Source organism: Heterobasidion irregulare, assembly GCF_000320585.1.
Source record: "Heterobasidion irregulare TC 32-1 unplaced genomic scaffold scaffold_02, whole genome shotgun sequence".
Lineage (NCBI taxonomy): Eukaryota > Fungi > Basidiomycota > Agaricomycetes > Russulales > Bondarzewiaceae > Heterobasidion > Heterobasidion irregulare.
The window spans coordinates 268,228-284,787 of record NW_009258198.1 but is presented as its reverse complement, the minus strand read 5'-3'; the positions used below and the strand labels follow the sequence as shown (position 1 = coordinate 284,787).

At 52.0% G+C, this 16,560-nt stretch overlaps 9 protein-coding genes across 9 annotated transcripts; 2 read left to right on the top strand and 7 right to left on the bottom strand.

Annotated features, from left to right (window-relative positions):
* Positions 1 to 71: 71 nt before the first annotated feature.
* Positions 72 to 1,382, bottom strand: HETIRDRAFT_309361 (uncharacterized protein; the record flags this gene model as incomplete). The annotated part of the gene is made up of 6 exons (XM_009543687.1): positions 72 to 275; positions 330 to 568; positions 636 to 750; positions 805 to 958; positions 1,007 to 1,144; positions 1,201 to 1,382. Coding segments are annotated over 6 exons (1,032 nt in total), but the record flags the coding sequence as incomplete, so codon positions are not given.
* A 536-nt stretch (positions 1,383 to 1,918) lies between these two features.
* HETIRDRAFT_438156 (uncharacterized protein) lies at positions 1,919 to 2,801 on the bottom strand (the record flags this gene model as incomplete). Its single annotated transcript, XM_009543686.1, has 2 exons — positions 2,315 to 2,801; positions 1,919 to 2,245 (listed from the first exon to the last, which is right to left on the bottom strand). Coding segments are annotated over exons 1-2 (708 nt in total), but the record flags the coding sequence as incomplete, so codon positions are not given.
* A 229-nt stretch (positions 2,802 to 3,030) lies between these two features.
* HETIRDRAFT_470137 (uncharacterized protein) lies at positions 3,031 to 5,298 on the bottom strand (the record flags this gene model as incomplete). The annotated part of the gene is made up of 7 exons (XM_009543685.1): positions 3,031 to 3,521; positions 3,569 to 3,906; positions 3,958 to 4,049; positions 4,108 to 4,566; positions 4,630 to 4,753; positions 4,807 to 5,006; positions 5,074 to 5,298. 7 exons carry the CDS (start codon positions 5,296 to 5,298, stop codon positions 3,184 to 3,186), a joined length of 1,776 nt encoding a protein of 591 aa, XP_009541980.1. The 3' UTR covers positions 3,031 to 3,183.
* A 1,169-nt stretch (positions 5,299 to 6,467) lies between these two features.
* HETIRDRAFT_311280 (uncharacterized protein) lies at positions 6,468 to 8,388 on the bottom strand (the record flags this gene model as incomplete). Its single annotated transcript, XM_009543684.1, has 9 exons — positions 6,468 to 6,857; positions 6,915 to 6,965; positions 7,024 to 7,113; positions 7,170 to 7,343; positions 7,405 to 7,422; positions 7,459 to 7,850; positions 7,926 to 8,000; positions 8,062 to 8,276; positions 8,339 to 8,388. The coding sequence occupies 9 exons, from the start codon at positions 8,386 to 8,388 to the stop codon at positions 6,468 to 6,470; spliced, it is 1,455 nt and encodes a 484-aa protein (XP_009541979.1).
* A 732-nt stretch (positions 8,389 to 9,120) lies between these two features.
* On the top strand, positions 9,121 to 10,128 carry HETIRDRAFT_246490 (uncharacterized protein; the record flags this gene model as incomplete). Its single annotated transcript, XM_009543683.1, has 3 exons — positions 9,121 to 9,233; positions 9,304 to 9,526; positions 9,583 to 10,128. Coding segments are annotated over 3 exons (882 nt in total), but the record flags the coding sequence as incomplete, so codon positions are not given.
* Positions 10,129 to 10,242: 114 nt separating this feature from the next.
* Positions 10,243 to 10,485, top strand: HETIRDRAFT_308718 (uncharacterized protein; the record flags this gene model as incomplete). Its single annotated transcript, XM_009543682.1, has 1 exon — positions 10,243 to 10,485. The coding sequence occupies one exon, from the start codon at positions 10,243 to 10,245 to the stop codon at positions 10,483 to 10,485; it is 243 nt and encodes an 80-aa protein (XP_009541977.1).
* Positions 10,486 to 10,821: 336 nt separating this feature from the next.
* HETIRDRAFT_448323 (uncharacterized protein) lies at positions 10,822 to 12,421 on the bottom strand (the record flags this gene model as incomplete). Its single annotated transcript, XM_009543681.1, has 11 exons — positions 10,822 to 10,908; positions 10,968 to 11,058; positions 11,132 to 11,295; positions 11,345 to 11,400; positions 11,467 to 11,493; positions 11,634 to 11,751; positions 11,821 to 11,847; positions 11,906 to 11,959; positions 12,015 to 12,062; positions 12,113 to 12,176; positions 12,237 to 12,421. 11 exons carry the CDS (start codon positions 12,419 to 12,421, stop codon positions 10,822 to 10,824), a joined length of 921 nt encoding a protein of 306 aa, XP_009541976.1.
* Positions 12,422 to 13,097: 676 nt separating this feature from the next.
* Positions 13,098 to 14,997, bottom strand: HETIRDRAFT_438153 (uncharacterized protein). The gene is made up of 3 exons (XM_009543680.1): positions 13,770 to 14,997; positions 13,325 to 13,551; positions 13,098 to 13,247 (listed from the first exon to the last, which is right to left on the bottom strand). The coding sequence occupies exon 1, from the start codon at positions 14,945 to 14,947 to the stop codon at positions 13,799 to 13,801; it is 1,149 nt and encodes a 382-aa protein (XP_009541975.1). The 5' UTR covers positions 14,948 to 14,997; the 3' UTR covers positions 13,098 to 13,247; positions 13,325 to 13,551; positions 13,770 to 13,798.
* A 1,013-nt stretch (positions 14,998 to 16,010) lies between these two features.
* Positions 16,011 to 16,500, bottom strand: HETIRDRAFT_101141 (uncharacterized protein; the record flags this gene model as incomplete). The annotated part of the gene is made up of 2 exons (XM_009543679.1): positions 16,011 to 16,359; positions 16,421 to 16,500. 2 exons carry the CDS (start codon positions 16,498 to 16,500, stop codon positions 16,011 to 16,013), a joined length of 429 nt encoding a protein of 142 aa, XP_009541974.1.
* Positions 16,501 to 16,560: the final 60 nt, after the last annotated feature.

The following is a 16,560-nucleotide window of genomic DNA, read 5'->3' as shown; positions in this document are numbered from 1 at the left end:
GAATATAATAGTACTACAGTTACATACAGAATGCATTTCTTACTAGTGTCCATATATGCACGGCGTAGTCACTAGCCTCGGATGAAAGGATGGACAAGAGCCTCCTTGGGCGTAATTCGCCTGGCGGGATCCAAAGCTAGACATTTGTCCAGCAGATCGATGAAGGATGTCAACATTTTCCGCTCGTCGTCCTTCATCTGAGCCGAAGCAGCCGGCATAAGCCTTGCACGAAGATCACGTGTCGGTTTCGCGATATGTACTTTGCGGATGATGTCCTGAGAGACCAGTCAGCTGAACGTCGTGATAGGGCAGGCAAGACCTTGACTCACACCACCTGTCACACGGTCTTGCTCCACACTCTGGAATCCACTCATCTCATCGAAATAGAGATCCCCAAATTTAGCTTTCTTGACCATCTTTGAGTTGAAGCGACCCTTCAACTCCATCATGAGTAAGAGCATCTGGTTGTTTGATCTGCCCGGGAATAATATCTTCCCTGTGTACAATTCATACAGCGTGCAGCCAATGGACCATATATCGAGGGCGGGATCATATGGGATGCCGAGAACTAAAAAAAAGGATGGCGCTGTGAGCTTCGTGGATATTTGTTTATAGAGTATAAGTGCCCACGCAACTGATTTCGGGAGCCCGGTAGAACCTGCTGACAAGGTATGGTGTGATCTCGTTCTCAGATGCGTCAGACGCAGAACCAAGGTCACATAATTTCAAAAGAGTTTTCTGCTCGTTGACCTTCTCATAGATTAACAATTAGCTATAACGTGTGCAGGAGTCAATTAGACATACCAAGATGTTATCCGGCTTAATATCGGCGTGCATGATGTTGCACTTGCGCAGCAAACTCATGGAAAGGAACAACTGGTGAGCATATGCGCGCACTGCCCGAATGTTCAAACCAACATCCTTGCCGAAACGTTTGACTACATCTCGCAGATTCATGCTGCGACGAGTGTGAGGATACGGCAACAGGATTCAAGGAGGTGCTTACCTGAGAGATTCAAAAACTAGACACAGGTGGCCACGGTGTTCAAATGTCCGCTCAAGACGAACGATATGCTTTTTGTCATCTGGATCAGCTTGCTTGAGCTTGTTCAACATCTGGATCTCCTTGAGGCCTGCCTTAAACCTAGAACACGAGAGTGTATTAGCGATGCACTGTCTCCCGATTTTTGTTACTCCTACATTGTCTCCTGACTCCGAATAATCTTGATGGCGACCTCTTTACCAATTTCACTTGGCTCTCCAGACAATACTCGAGCGCGGACCACATTGGCGAACATTCCTTTGCCAACTGAAGAGAAGACTTGGTATCGGCCACCGTCAAACTGCTCACCAAGGATAACTTGGTAATAGCCCTCGGAGTCTGCCGCAGAATCTAATGTAGTCGTTATCAAAGCAGGAGCTGCCGGCCTCTAACAAGGCAACATGAGTAGATTACTGACAAGGCGGTAATTAAAGACGTACCACGACTTTCTTCACTTTCTTCAACTTCTTCTCAGAAGTCAAAGCTGCAAACATGTCGTCAAAATCTTCCTCTTCCTCTTCTTCCTCTTCAATCATTTCGACGTCTTGAACCTCTTCTTTCGCGCCACGTACTCGTCGTTGCTCATCCTCACGGCGGTCTAGGCTAGGGTCGTAATCAGCAGCAGAGATCTGCTCACGGCCTCCCTCTTGTTGCGCCTGAGCCTGTACATCAGCTTGTGCCACCCCTTCGTCCTCTTCTTTTGCAAGCTCGAACACATTAGGCGTGGGCGATGCTGACGGAGATAATTCTTTCTCAAACTCTACATAAGTATGGAAGTAATTCAGATAAGTAGATAGGATGGAGATCAGACACTTACGGGAAGAATCCTTCGCTTGTCGGGCATTTTCGACGGTTGGCGTTGCTGTGACGCCTGATACATCAGGCGTCCCATCAATACTGCGAGACTGAAGTATGGGATCAGAAACAGCAAGAGGAATTTGAGGCGGCTGGACCGCACTGCTTGGTCCTGGACTAGGACTGGCTCCCATCGTATTGACGCTGGAGACGCCGGAGTACTTGGCAAGAATGGCTTGTCGCTTAGCACGACGTGCAGCAAGCACCTGCTCTACGGGTATTGGCGATGTTGATAGTTCTAACTCAGGCTCCAAGACTGATGGTGGAGTTGATGCAACTGCTAATGGCATTGGGATGGCGGTGGGTGTAGGTGCAGAAGCGCGTTCCAGACTTCTATGAGGCGAGATTCTGATACAGCCAAAAGTATCAGGAAATTGGAGAGATTGGAACGACGATTAAGATTATTGCAATACTCACTCGCCTTCTTCTTTGTCTGATTCGGGAGCCTTGGAATGATGTGAATGTCCATTCGTAGAGCCACGGGGGGATATGGGTGTTAGACGTTGGCGATCATCATCCCTACGATGATGGCGGCCTCTGCCCCTGTCGTAGTCCTCTCGTCTACTTCTCTCCCGACTGTAGTCGCGGTTGGGTCGACGCTCATGCCCACGCCCTCCACGTTCGCCTCGGTGACGAGATCCTGTATCACCTCTCCTTTCTGGCCCTCCCTTGTGCCTTGGCGAGCGTAAATGCACATCTCTCCAGTCTCTAGGTTCCTTGGCTTCACGTAGTCTCTTGTTATATTCCGACTCGCTTCCGCCTTCATGTGGACGCTTAGAGCCTGAAGATAGGTTAGTCATCTTTTAAGAATTATCGGGTTTTACGAGGCACCGCACGATGAAGAAATAGCAGGAAAGTAAAAGTCAATGTGGAGGCTGAAGATTGGAGGGAAATGGCTAGCTCGCCGTTGACGATGGCGTTGAAAACCAAAATCGTGATGTGACCCAGTAACCGAGATATGACAGGAGATGACTCGCGTGACATGACTTACCCAGCGTCTCCCAAGACCCAAACTGGCCCAAACTGCATTATTCCAACGATGTTTGACTAGAGCGGCGTTTGACAAGCTTCAGGCCAAACGCTCAAGCACTCAAGATTGCCTGAGATTCAAGTAAAATCACGACACAGGACGCCTGACCCAGCAGCTCAATTATAGTATTCAGTGCATAATTCGCTGAGCGAACCTGGTAGGTAAGTTCATCGATGGAATTGGTATATCGGACCAATTAAAGATGTTGTATATGCAGACGGCTCCGTGAATAGCAATAAGGTGAATGGATGCTCAGCTACTTCTTGCGACTACGTCGTGAAGTCTGCCTTGACAAATATTGACTGGCTCGTGTCCCAACTGGCGGTATATACGGCTGTCGCTTGGCTGCCGATTCTCTTCTATCTGCTTCATCTCGGGCCCTTGTGTCTGGCGACGGAAAGATCTCCGAACTTGACGTAGGAGAAAGCGACTTCAGTGTGTTGACGGGTTTGGCTGCGGAGGCGCGCGTCTTTGGAATGCGCGCTCGTGGAGTAGCTGCAGAGCCCCTCTGTGTGCGCCCTCCTATCACATGAAACCGTTCAGACGTTTGCCGATCATCGGCGCTCAGCTGACCATGATGACCACCGACATCATCTAGTGAGCTTCAGCTGAAGTCTCTGAAATGACAGTACTGGGCATACCTTCATCTTCAAAGAGCCTTGCTTCAACAGAAGCAATCTCCTGGGTTGTATCATCGCCTTCAGGTGTATCGGCTTCTCCGTCTTCCCTAACCAATGGTAGAGTTTCGCCGCGATCCCTCGAGGCCCCAGACAACTTTTGCCTCTTCACTGTTCTTTCAGGTGGCTCGACAGATCGAGAACGCGCGCGCGTGTTACGAAAAGGTGCGTCTTTCGCAGAGACAGCATGCGATTCAGCATCATGAGTAGAACTCCTGGGTAAACGGCGTGACACAATTTCGACCACGGGGCGAGCTTTGCGAGATGGAGATGGTGCGCGCAACGGAGGATTGGCGTTAGTTCTGGAAAGCTGCTTAGAGAACATAACAAGAAACGAAGATATGAACACGCACGATGGCCATGCCGGTTCTTCAGGGGGAAATATGTTCAAATCATCAGGCTGAAAATCAAATTCGCCTGACCTTTCATCCTCTACTTCCGCGTTCTGGACGTGAATTCTCGTCAGTTTTTAGACCACATATCTGCAAGTCATAAACAATCACCAGCTCTTGTTCTTCGTCAGAGGAGAAAATGATGATGGATCTCCGAAGCTTCCGCTCTCCTTCCCCTTCCCCTTCTCCTTCCTCTTCCTCTTCCTCCTCCTCTTCTTCCTGTCCAATTCTTTCACCCACATGCTTCCTGGCACTGATTTCCTCCTGATCACCACCATCCCTCTCCTCTTCGGAAAAAGAAATCCCGTCACTCACATCTTCGACATCCTCTTCATCGCTTGTGAAATAGATCTTGCGTTTGAATGGATTATAGCCCTTCCTGCGTCCAGGTTTTGGGGCACCGAGACTGCGTCTGTACCCGTACTGGCCCTTGCCATCCGCTCGAGGGGGGTCAGCTTTTACGAGGTCTTCAATGATTGGATCGAGTCGATCTGCGTTCTTTTGGTAGTGCTCACGCCATGACTGCCATGTATGACGTTCTGCCCATAGGCATTGATTGTATTTTTGAGGCTAACCATTACCATGATGACAACGATCACTTTCAGAACATCGAGGAATATTTAATTTACGCACCCGCTCAACCAAGTCCTTATACAAGCCATTGCCACCGCGCCCACCATAGTCCTTGTACGGAACACGAAGAGCAAGCCACTTGCACAAATTATCCTCGTCAGCGTCAGTGAACTCGATTCTTCGTCTACACAGTGTCTTCAATGATAAGCACGATGTACAAAGACGACCGATGGTCACCTTCCGCCAGTAATGGCTGCTTGAATGACAATATGTTCATATCGACCGCGATTGATGCACCGGTCGACGAATCCAGATGTCTCCACCCATGTCGTTTTTGAGGAATTGTACTTGTCGTGGTAAAGTTCGTAGTCGAGCGGCTTAGAAACGAGAATAACGGAAGCCGCTTGTTCTGATTGAGTCACGCGACCTCCATGGCTCTGTGAAGGGTGGTAAGAATGGTTCGCGTCTGATCGTGCAACGCACGGTCACCATAAAGTGAATTACTAGGATTTTGTCAATGATAACTTTCTGGCGCTCTTCTGTCAATTTGTAAAGGAAAAAATAAACGGGTTTCCCGTCCTCGCGAAAAAGTCCAGAAAGGTCCTGAATTGATGACGATTTACATTCTTTGACACTGAGAACATCACTATCACGTACTACATCGGCTTCAGACTCATTTTCGCTTGAAGATTCGAGATTAGCACTCTGCGCACGAGTCGAATGAACCATGTTTGAGAATTCGCTGATCTGAGCGGCCGAAACGAAAGCAGGATGGAGTATGACAGTGAGTTGTAACGTTGCAACCTTAATTGTTGCGGGCAAGCGCGGGCCAGACCAACCCAGTAGTCACGCTACGTGTACTGTCACATTTTCGTCACGCAAGGCTGAAAGGGTACATGGAAAATGTCGGGCTTCATGAGTCTGAGAGGCAGGAACAGATAGAAACAAGAGAAATAAAACACGAAGGCGAGTTCCTCTTCCTTCCTTACCTTTTCATGCGCGTTCCCCTTCCACGGATGCCAACTCGTCGCCGAAGCCAAGGCTCCCAGTCGCGCACCGCAGGAGACAATCTGTAATACATCGGCATGAAAGCATTGACTCTTGGGGCGGCTCTTCTCCTTTGGCATTCTGCGGAGACATGTCCTCTGTCCTCTGCATAACTTCTGCATGCCATTCCATCGCTCTGTATCGCGCAAGTCACTGCTGCGCGCGTACGTGGAGTGGCAACGATGTCGCTTGCTTTCACCGGGCTTCACCTTCCCCGGCTTCACTAACTTATTCCTGTGGCGATGACACTTGCGTCCCTTCATCCATACTCGCGTGGCTAATATACTGGCGTTGTTGGAAGAGTGCTAAGCCCTGCAGAGGAATACAGTATATCTTTTGTCAAAGGCGCCACAACAAAGGAAGGTTCTCGCCGTGGTGCTTGCTGAATCTATGCGCGGCTATGACCACGGCCTCTGCGTATTGTCTATCTATGGCATACTGGTCTGGAAGTTGTGCCACGCTTTTTGAATGCTTTTGAGCGGAAGACGAAGCACGGTTGGCGAAGTAATTGATGCCTTCAGCTTTACAGCTTCCTACTGATGATCATAAGCCATCGTCAAGTAGCAAATGAAAGATAATTCAAACATCGTATCGCGAATATGACGCAGCCGTAACACCCTCAAAACATCCGACAATCCGCAATTCCTTCGAGGGTTCTAGTATGCCTTTTGTCCTATCAATCTTACGACACGAAGTTGAAGCTGGGGGATGCAAATATTATAATACTGTGCTCCACGCCTTGCTGCCGGAGAAAAGAAGTAAAATTGGATCGATAACATGATTCAATGTATTGACATAGAAAAGACGCGGACCCCACGAGACCTGGTCTGAAAGATGTGGGCCAAGTAAGATCATGATGCGTCCCCACAGCAGCCCATCACTGCAGCAGCCTGTACAGAGACCTTCAGCTGCGACTCGGCCCGATCCCAATCCGCATCTATGTTTGCTTCCCACTGCCAACACCACCTCCCCGAAACCTCTTTCCCCCACCTTTGCGCCCAATCTATAGCTTCCGGTGTTTGCGGAGACGCATTCTGGATTTCATCCTCTTGTTGTTCCGTGCTCCGCACCGGAGGCGCCCAACCTTTTCCAAATTCATACATTTGACCCACCATCCTCGCACTGATCACGACGCCCTGAGCGAACTTCAGACGCGCGCTGTCGTAGATAGAAAGTGCGGTGTGTATGTGTTTTCGCGACGTGAGTGGGTGGGTGAGTAGCCTTCCGATGATATATGCATCCTAGACAGGTGAATGAGTCGACTTAAGATCACGGAGAGAATCCCGAGTAGCAATCACCTCCATGGCTTGACCGGCACCTGCCCCAAAATGGGTCTCCATGGCATGTGCCTGTCCAACAGACTATTTAGCAATCGTTTGCATGAAATGATTACTCGAACAAACGCACCGCGTCGCCTATGATGGCGACTGGACCGTCTGAACTCTTCGGTACCGAATCTAAGATATGGATCGCCCAGGCAGACGCTTTGTCAAAACACTTTCCCAACAATCATAAGCCCGCTCGGGATTGTATTTAAAGCTGTAGCAGCATACCTTGAGGAGCGCCTGTACTTCCGGCTCGAATCCTGCATAACATGCCATGACCTCCTCAACTAGAACATCTTGCACCCACTTCCCCGAAAATGTCGTCCCTTCTGCACCCGGAACAGTATAGAATCCGACGAAGTTGATCAACGTGCCCTGCGAGATCGGATAGGTGACAACATGCTAAAACAAAACAACGAGTTCGTGTGTGAGATACGAATACCTGTTATACAAAAGATCATACCTTATCCTTACCGCAATACTGAAACGACATGTAATATCAATAAATAATCCGAACGGAACACGTGAGAAGACTCGCCATCATGGGTAGTGTCAGGGCACGATGGCCTTTCCATATTCCATCCAACGTCTTTGGTTCAATCAGGCTCCGGTATGCAACAGTGCCCGTCCATTTGGGCTGCTGGCGAGGCAAATCACCCCCATGGGAAAGTCCCCAAAACATGGTCGCCCGCACGACCGAGTGAATGCCGTCTGCACCGATGAGGACATCTGCAGTAGTAGTCGAGCCATCGGAGAAATTGAGCGTGAGCGGTGATTCCGTATCTGATTCCACGGAGTACGAATATGACAGGAGTCGTGCTGAGGTGTGGATGGTACAAAACGGATGTGAATCAAATCCGCCTCTTAACACGGTGACAAGTGCCGAGCGGTGTATAAGTAAAGGGTCAGCTAGACACGAAGGGCTTCGTTAACGCATGCTATACACGTAGAGTGCTCCGGTGTTAATCAGGGTAGTTGACATACTTGGCATAGCCATGTCATAAAAATTGTAACCTACTTCTGGAGGATCGGATTTTCGGAAATGAAATCCTTTACCACCTGACGCGATGACTCTCAGTAGACGAAGCCACATAGAATACCGTTAACTCGACATACGCACCTTCCGGTCTCTCAGTCGCACCAATTTCATCCTTCAGCCCGTCCATAAGGCCCAGACGACCTAGCAAATGGCGTGTTCGCGGCCACACACTGATGCCAGCCCCAATAGTACCAAGAGTAGGCTGAGACTCATAAATGTCGATAGCAACAGGCGCGACGGGATCGTTATAGCGAGAAAGAGTTGCTGCAAGAGCGAGGCCTCCAGGTCCCGCACCACTGTGAGAATATATGTGTGAGCCATACGAGAAGCGACTGAGTATGCATGGAAAGTATCATACCAAATCGCAACCCGGAACTTGGGGGCAGTGCATGATGGTATCGACATCATTGGACTGAAGGCGAATGAAGTTTCGGTCCTGCGCTTTCGATGGCTCAAGCGACTATACCCTTGCCAGAAACACCTGAGAATATGCCACTGTCTTTTAGCACGGACGATTGTGGGCCCATCCTTCTCTTCCCATGTGGAGATTCATAATTAGTCTCTGGTCTCACTGTCACCGTGGACGGAGGGCCGTAGGCCTAACATGTACGCGTGGTAAGAACTCTGCGGCGGATCCACGACATAGGAAGATTCGCATGTCTATGAAGCCTAATATCTGCCTCTTGAGACCTACAGAATGACTTTGGCCTCCAAAAACCGTCTGGACAGCGTCGAACTCTGACAGAGATGATTGTGATGGCCAAAAAGCCTCAACGCAATGGAGGTTGGATATGCGAGCACGTGGTCCGATAATAATCGCGCAGTAATTGCGCCCGAGCTCTCTTCAGCGCTCGCTGCAACTTCGAAACACTCCACATTCTCATAGCTCAAGACACAGGGCCGCTGCCCTCCTAGCGCTCATATATACCAAGGTTCGAGATCTATCGCTCTCACAATCCCCTCTCTCAATCTATCTTGAAATTGTCTCGTCTATAAAGGTGCTTTATGCCCGGCCACAGAAACCCATTCACCACAATGTCTTTCTTTGAACATGTCCACAATGCTGTCACGCGTGCGCGCTTGGGTGGCTCAACCTCGGAAGCAAGTGCGTTTGCGCAAGAACATGAGGTCGAGACGCAATATGTAGATCTTAGCATACAATTCATCGGCGCCTCCGGACTACCCAAGATGGATGTCGTGGGTTCTGGGGATCCCTACTTTGTTGCAGAGTTGGATGGCAAGATAAAGTACATGTGCGTGTCCTGCTTTATTTTGCTTCGTTTGCCAAGCATCATGTCTGATTGGTTGTTTGATTCAAATTAGATCGACCGTTCAACTGGATACCCTTAACCCGGTGTGGAACGAGTTGTGGTTGGTCAAGAACGTACCGGTCACTGCTGTTTTGAATGTTCAAGTACTTGATAAGGACAACGGGCCAACCGACGATTATATTGGGAAATTTTCGATTTCCGTATCTGCCGGAGCGAAAGAGGCAGAGATCGAAGGACCCGTGCTCAAACGCACGAAAGGGACCTTTTGGTTGAAGGTTCGATCTTCGCACTAACACGTATGCCTGACACTCAGGGAATTTATTTTTGATAGATTGAATCGAACCCGCCCACTAACCCAGAAGTGCCTCCCTACACATTCGACGGGCCCATTCGCTTTTCGCGCCACTTCTCTCCAACCGTCGGGCGCCTCACGAATCTTAACGACGAACGACTCTACTCAACCTGGAAGATGTACATCAAAGGCGTTCCCCTCTTCTTCGGTGACACGGTGCAGCCATGGAATCACTCTTACAAAGCCGCCCAGTCAATTTTCGGCGTGGGGCCGGCGTCCCTTGCTGTGCGCTCGGGTATACAGGCTGGCCATCGCATGCTGTACGCACGCAGTACAACAAACGGGTTCGGTACGATCAACAGCCCAGAGGAGATCATAGGCATCTTCCACGGCGGCAGCACCACGCTCGGCAGCCGCACGCTCGCGCAGCATCGCATCAAGCCTGCCGTCTACACGTATGTGATCGCCGTCGAAGACTCCTCGTTCCGCTTCTCCGAGACAGGCGCGGCGTTCTTCGTAGACTTTGCCTCGAAGCACGCGCTCCACGCAAACTGTGCCGAGTCCGTGCGCTACAGCGGCGAGTTCCATCCACGCCCCCAGGGCGGGTGGGCCGCGTTCGGCGAAGACACGCCCGACGACCAGGTCCGCTGGGAGCTGATCATCGACAATAACTCGGGCACATACTCGCCTGACAAGGCCATGCTCCCAAAGCTTCAGGCATGCTTGGAGCACAACTTCCCCGGGTTCACTATTCATGCCTTGGACCACGGTGACCCGGAGCTCACAGAGAGCAGGGAGGCGTGCAGGGCGTATGCGCTCAAGTACCGAGGCGTGCGGCAGGACGAATTGCAGCCGCATGCAGCCGAGGGTGAAGAGACGTTGTCGCATCATGCTCTAGCTCATCCCTCGTCAGAAGCAGATGACGCGGTGCCGAATGAGTGATATCCAGTGGATCCGTGTTTTTGTATGCGTTATAGATTTAACTTCAATACTGACATCTAATAGTGTACTTACCATACTGTGTTGTACCTGTCTTCGTTTGTTATGCTCCACAGTAACCTTATTATCTTCCCATCTACGATACGGCAGAAGTGCTAGGCGTAGCTATAGCGTTGTGTCTATATATCCTCGAGCTATTACGACTTTTTTTGTTTTTGTTTTTCGCTCTTGACAGACAGAGGTGGGAGGTATGGTAGTGTTTTATGCATCTCTCTAAGCAAACAATGAATCACGGTGTTATCACGCTCGTGCAAAATATCCACGAACTCTGTTGCAGAATCACGCAGGCTCAACCCCATGGCCGTTTTTGACCAGCAACACACGACTCGTGGGCTCGCACTCAGGAGTTGCTTGTACGGCTGTAAGCTTGGGAACCCGCGGCCATTAGCAGGCGGCACGGGCAAAACATCATACAAGCGACATACCTCGTGCACTTCTTGATTCATGGTTGTAAAGGCTACGGTAGGTAAAGTACATGAACGCAGGCGCTCGGCGTCGATTTCCGCTCGTCCATTCCTGTCCGTAGCATTTCGTACGTGATGATTTCGTTAATATGTAGGTTGGTAGAACCCGGCCTGTAAATACTCACAGAGTGACGAACAGCGCGATGACGTAGAGCTTTCCGAGAACGGTTTGGAATGCAAGGTCCCACGGGTTGAATGCAGTGATGTAATGAGTGATGGCTGCTATGAGGGCGCACATGCACGGGGGGAGCGCGGCCTCCCAGGAAATTGTCATCAACCGCGCCACAGCCTGAGACACAAATGAGATTTTGGGTATTGGTCACATCCGTCGCACTTACGCGTCGAAAACGTCTTGAATGGGCATCCGCACGAGACCGTAGTAAGAAGGTGAGCACTGCACCCATTAATAGAGGTCAGGTGGGACACTTAATAAGATACCTGACAACAATAGCCTGCTCACAGATAACCGTGACCACTACGTCGATGACTGCCCTAATCAGTCAGATAAACCCATTTCAAAGCAGAAGAAATAGACTCAACAAGCTGGTAGAGCTAATGAGAGAATAACTGAGAGCAAACTTAGCATGCAATTCAGGGTCTCGGACATTCAACGGACTTGAAGCGCACCAGCAACGTCGACAAGGTCTCTAGACGGATGGGGACCGTTGGAACTCGTTTGCAATGCATTGAACACAATGAGGATACTTGCAGCGAATGATACAATGAGTATGGAAGCCAGAGGAATCTGACAGCCGGTGTAAAGGTCAAGATAGGCGTTATGAGTAATCGTCGGAATAATCATGCAATGACAAACCATGACGAGCCGGCGTCTACCCATAAGCTGCGGTTGAGTTTTGTCACAATCAGTAAGGAGAGCGACAATAAAAAAGCAGGCGAACCACCCAGCACCGCCAGATCAAGAAACTTTGCACTGGGGAGCCCATCAATGCCGTCTGCACGTGCTTGGATGAGTATTCACTATTTGAAGAGGCGATCATTGCTGAATACCATAAATTGGGCTATTCGGCGTGACCAACTGGGGTTCGAGATGACAGTCTGACAACGAACGTGAGAACATGGCAAAAAAATGAGAACACGGGACGTACAAAGTCACCAAAGTGGTCCACAAACATCATCCACGTGTTCCAATCGTCAGCTGCGGTCTGGAAGCTGCAACGACTCTCTGATCAGTGCGAACCAGATGCGTCGAGTAGCATATGCGAGACTCACAAAGCGATCAAGCTGACGAATGCCACAAGAGCCTTCGTGCCGCGCGACTCCATGTCCGCGCGGCTCCAGAAACGAATGGATTGAGAGATGATGTAGCCGGTTTCTAGTCCTTGTACGATTGTCTGCAGGAGCTGCGGGCCAATGTAGCGCCGTGGGTGAGCCGCAATGTAGCTGATGGTGAACATGGGGAGTGAGCGCAGGGATACAGGACACCATGCTCACCGACGCTGCGCGTAAGTATATGTGCAAAAAAAGACATGACAGTAGCACTCGCAGGTAGCGATATCTATGAAGCGAGAAGTCGGACGCAGGCACGCTCTTGTTCAATTCAGTTGTGGGCGCCCCGCGAGCTTCTCCAAGCCGACAGCGCTGTGCAGCGGTGATGAGGACGTCAAAGCTCAATCGATGATTCTCGCTATGTAAGCCGTGCTCTGGACTCTACCGCATTGGTTCAGCACGTTTCGTACTTGATGGGTTCTGCGGCAGCTCGCCGGGGCAAAGTGCATTTACGCCAATATTGCGGGTCCGGAACCAAAACTGTCTGCTCATGGCTTCATAGTCATTGCGCTGGATAAGGCTACTAGCCCGTCAGATCGGGCGAACATGAAGAGGAGTACACTTATGCGCGTTCGTGGTTCAACTGGCGATCGCGATAGCGGAACGTGTGCGCACCACATATAAAGCCGATGTGATGAGGTGCAAGATACATACAGGATGCCCGCTCACGCATCGCCTCAAGTTGCCAGGAAGCTAGGATGCTCAACTCGCCCGACAATGCAAACTCGAACAAAGGGAGTAGAGCCGAAGCACGCACCGGCGTTTCACAACTTTGTCTTAGAGCTCGGAGGCGAAGTAGGGTGACAAGGAAAGGGCAGCCAACACGCCTCGAATAAGCACGACACTGGGCGCAAGGCATCCCTTGCACATTCTGAATGTGGACGGCGATCTACCGAAATGGGCACCATGCCCGCCTGTCCGGTGGCCATAGTGCGGGTGGCCAAGATGCCATGCCTTGACAGAGAACGATGATCAGCATCCATAGCTGAAGACGGTTTCGAGGGCGTGCCGATGTAAAGATGCATACGTACCAGCAACCTGTCTACACCCTCTGTGGAGCAGTTCCAAATACGAGTGCCCGCGTAATGTCACCTTGCCGGGCAGATAAGACGAAGAACGCCCATAAGACGAAAAACACAACAAAGCAACGAGTATATTCCTTCATATTACGGGGTATGATGGCGACGTAATGATACAACTGGCATGCATGGAGGATGTGATGATACTGTACATCGCTGAGACGCACATCCGACAAGTCCTGGAAGAGCGTCCGGAAGAATCAGCTCACAAGTCCAAGACAAAAAGGGGCCATGACATGAAGAAAGTTGCCTCTTGCAGTTGCCCGCATTCGACTGCGGAGGACCCGAAGATCCACGAAGAACACAAAATACATAAACAGAGGACAACCACACCACCGCGCTGGCCTTTTTCGGCAGACAGTCGCAACACACGAACGGAGACAAGCAGCCGACATACCAATATCCGCCCACGACGTATCCTCGAGATCACTGTGAGTTCACGTCCTCGAAATCCGGCGACACACCCCGAGAGAGGGACGAGCAAACGTAGTCGCCCGGGGTCTTCTTGTTCGCCAGCACCCGGGACGCGTCCCGACGCTTGAAGATCATGCGCGCCACGAGTTGCGAGAAGCTGCCGATGACCACCTTCCCTCGCTCGTCGCGCTGCACCACCGCGTCGGCGGGGGCCTCCGGCGTGCCCGCGCCCACGCCGTCGTCGAGCTTGAGCCGCAGCATCGCCTGCACCTCCTTCCCACGCTCCTTCTCCTTCTTGCGCACGCGCCTCGCCTCCGCGCGGCGCGCTTCGGCCACCTGCAGCTCGCGCCGGATGGCGCCCTTGGGGTCCAGGCCCGCCTGGAGCTGCACGTCGGCGAGCGCACCGGGCACAGGCGGGCTGACACGCAGGCCCGCTGCGATCCGCTGCGCTTCCTCCGCGTACGACTGCTCCGTCCGCTTCGCGTTGCGCTCGAGGAACCACGCGCGCCGGCGGAGCGCGACGAGCTTGTCCAGCTCGGCTGCATCCACGCGCGCGCGCGCGTCCCAGGAGAAATTGAGGTCCGGCTCCTCCTCGGGAGGGGAGTCCGCGATGTGTGGCTCCTCTGCAACGGCGATGGGCACAAAGAGACCTAGGCTCGGTCCGTCGGGCGGTGGAGGTTCAGAGTTGGGAATATAGGAGAAGGCGGGTAGGAGGAGGTCGTCGTCTGTATCGGCGCCTGGGAGAGAGAGGAGACGAGGAGACGGCGTAGGATGGGAGGGTGAGATAGTATCATCCATGTCTATATCCGGCAAGGATGCGAAAGATCGGCGTGAAGGTGAGGATGGCGAAGATGGCTGTGGCGTGTCGGGGAATTCGTCCTCATCTTCGTCCATCGCGGGAAGCAAAGTAAAATTACGTCGCGATGGCGAGTACGGCGCGAGCTCAAGGTCTAGGTCCTCGGACCCTGTCTGTGCAGAGAAGCCGAGGCCAGGAAAATGTGACGTGAGCTGCCGAGGAGATGCAGGGGACATGTCAGTATCGTCAAAGTCCATGTGATGCTGGCTGCTGTCGTCGGAAAATACATGTGTGAGCGAGCCAGTAGAACATCCGAGGTGATCTGGGAATCGAGAAAGGTCCAGATGGTCGTGGGTATTGCTCATATCCAAGTTGTCGTCATCGCCGGGGAGCCCAAACGATTTAAGTCGCGGTGAAAAAGCGGCCGCGTCTGCGCAATCCATGCTCGCGTCGCTGTCGTCCACCCATAACGTATCATGTCGTAAAGGAGGCAAACCCGCCGCGTCGTGAAAAGCCCGTGAGCCACCCTGACCTCCTGGCGCTCCTTCCTCATTCATCGGCTCATCCAAGGACGCGTCTGCCATCGGCATAAACGACGGCGATCGCGACAGCAGCGCGGACCCCTCCAGGCCTTCCGGCGAAGGCACGTTGTGCCTAAAGCGTACAGGCCAAGTCGGCGACAGAGGCGTCAATAAATCATCGAGATCGTCGTCATCCGATGGGCCACACGACTCGGCTCTCAAGACGTAAGAATCCCGTGGATCAGTATCGACGACAATCTCGTCAGCATACCCTTCGGGCGAACGACTACCAGATGGCTCGCCACCGGCCTCGGGGAGAGCACGCGATGTCAAAGGCAGCGTGGAGGGCGGGGACGGCGGTAGCTGGAGGCATGAGTTGTCTGGCATGTTCAACCAAAACTGGGCTGGGTCGGAGGGAGTGGCAGGTATCTGTGGTAAAGGGACGGTGCGCTTGAGCTCAGAGTCTGTGAGGGGTGGCGAGGGATATATGCTAGATTGGTCGAAGAAGTGTGGCGGCGGCTGATCGACCAGGAGTGGTGGTGGGTCGTCAAGGGTGGGGATATCCGGGTGCGGGATCCAATGAGGCACGAGGACAGAAGAAAATGGTGAGCTGCCACATTTATGAAGATGGGTGGGCCACGCAGTATGGGACGCGGGGTGGCTGTTGTCTTGATGCGAATGAAGTTGTTCTGCGGGCGACGATGAGGCTGATGAGGGCGAAAGAACAAAATGGTCGGAAGAGGGAGGAGTATGAAGAGTAAAAAGCGTCATATTATCTGTCGCAGAGCAACAATCCGTTCGATCCGACGAGAGCAAGCTGTTCAACTGGAAAAAGAAGGCGTGACAAGTCAGGCTTGGAAAGCGCGCATAAACAAGCCCGAGTGGCGCTTACGATTGAAAAATTGACTCAGTAATACAAGAACATGACAGAAAGCGAAAACAGAGGAGAGAGAAAGAGCTGGAAAGAGGAGGAGGAGGAGGAGAGCTGGCGATAGAGGATCGTGGTTGCCCGCTTCCACGAGTTCGTCGTCGCCTCGCCTCTCTCCGCCGCATGTTCCCAGCAGACACGGACCCCCGTCACCCCACCGATGTCCTCCTCGTCGTCCTCCCAGTCTTTGCCATCCCAACTCATCCCCACCACACCCCTTTGTTCCGCAGCATCAACGCCCTTCGTACCCACACACCTCGCCCACATCCTCCAGCTCTCGCATTCCATCTCACCTCCGACAAATTCAAGTGTTCCGGGTCCTCTGACGCTGTTACACGACCCTTCGAAATGTGCCAGACGCAAAATCTTCCTTCCCTTACGGAGCGCACCCCATGTCGTGTGCACACCACTGAGACGATAAGTAGCGCCTCGCGCCCTCAATTGTCACCCCCGCGCGCGCTTCCTCCATCTCGAAGCCCCGATAAGTACTCTAACGGCCTTCTTTTTGGAAACTGCTACTTGGCTTCGT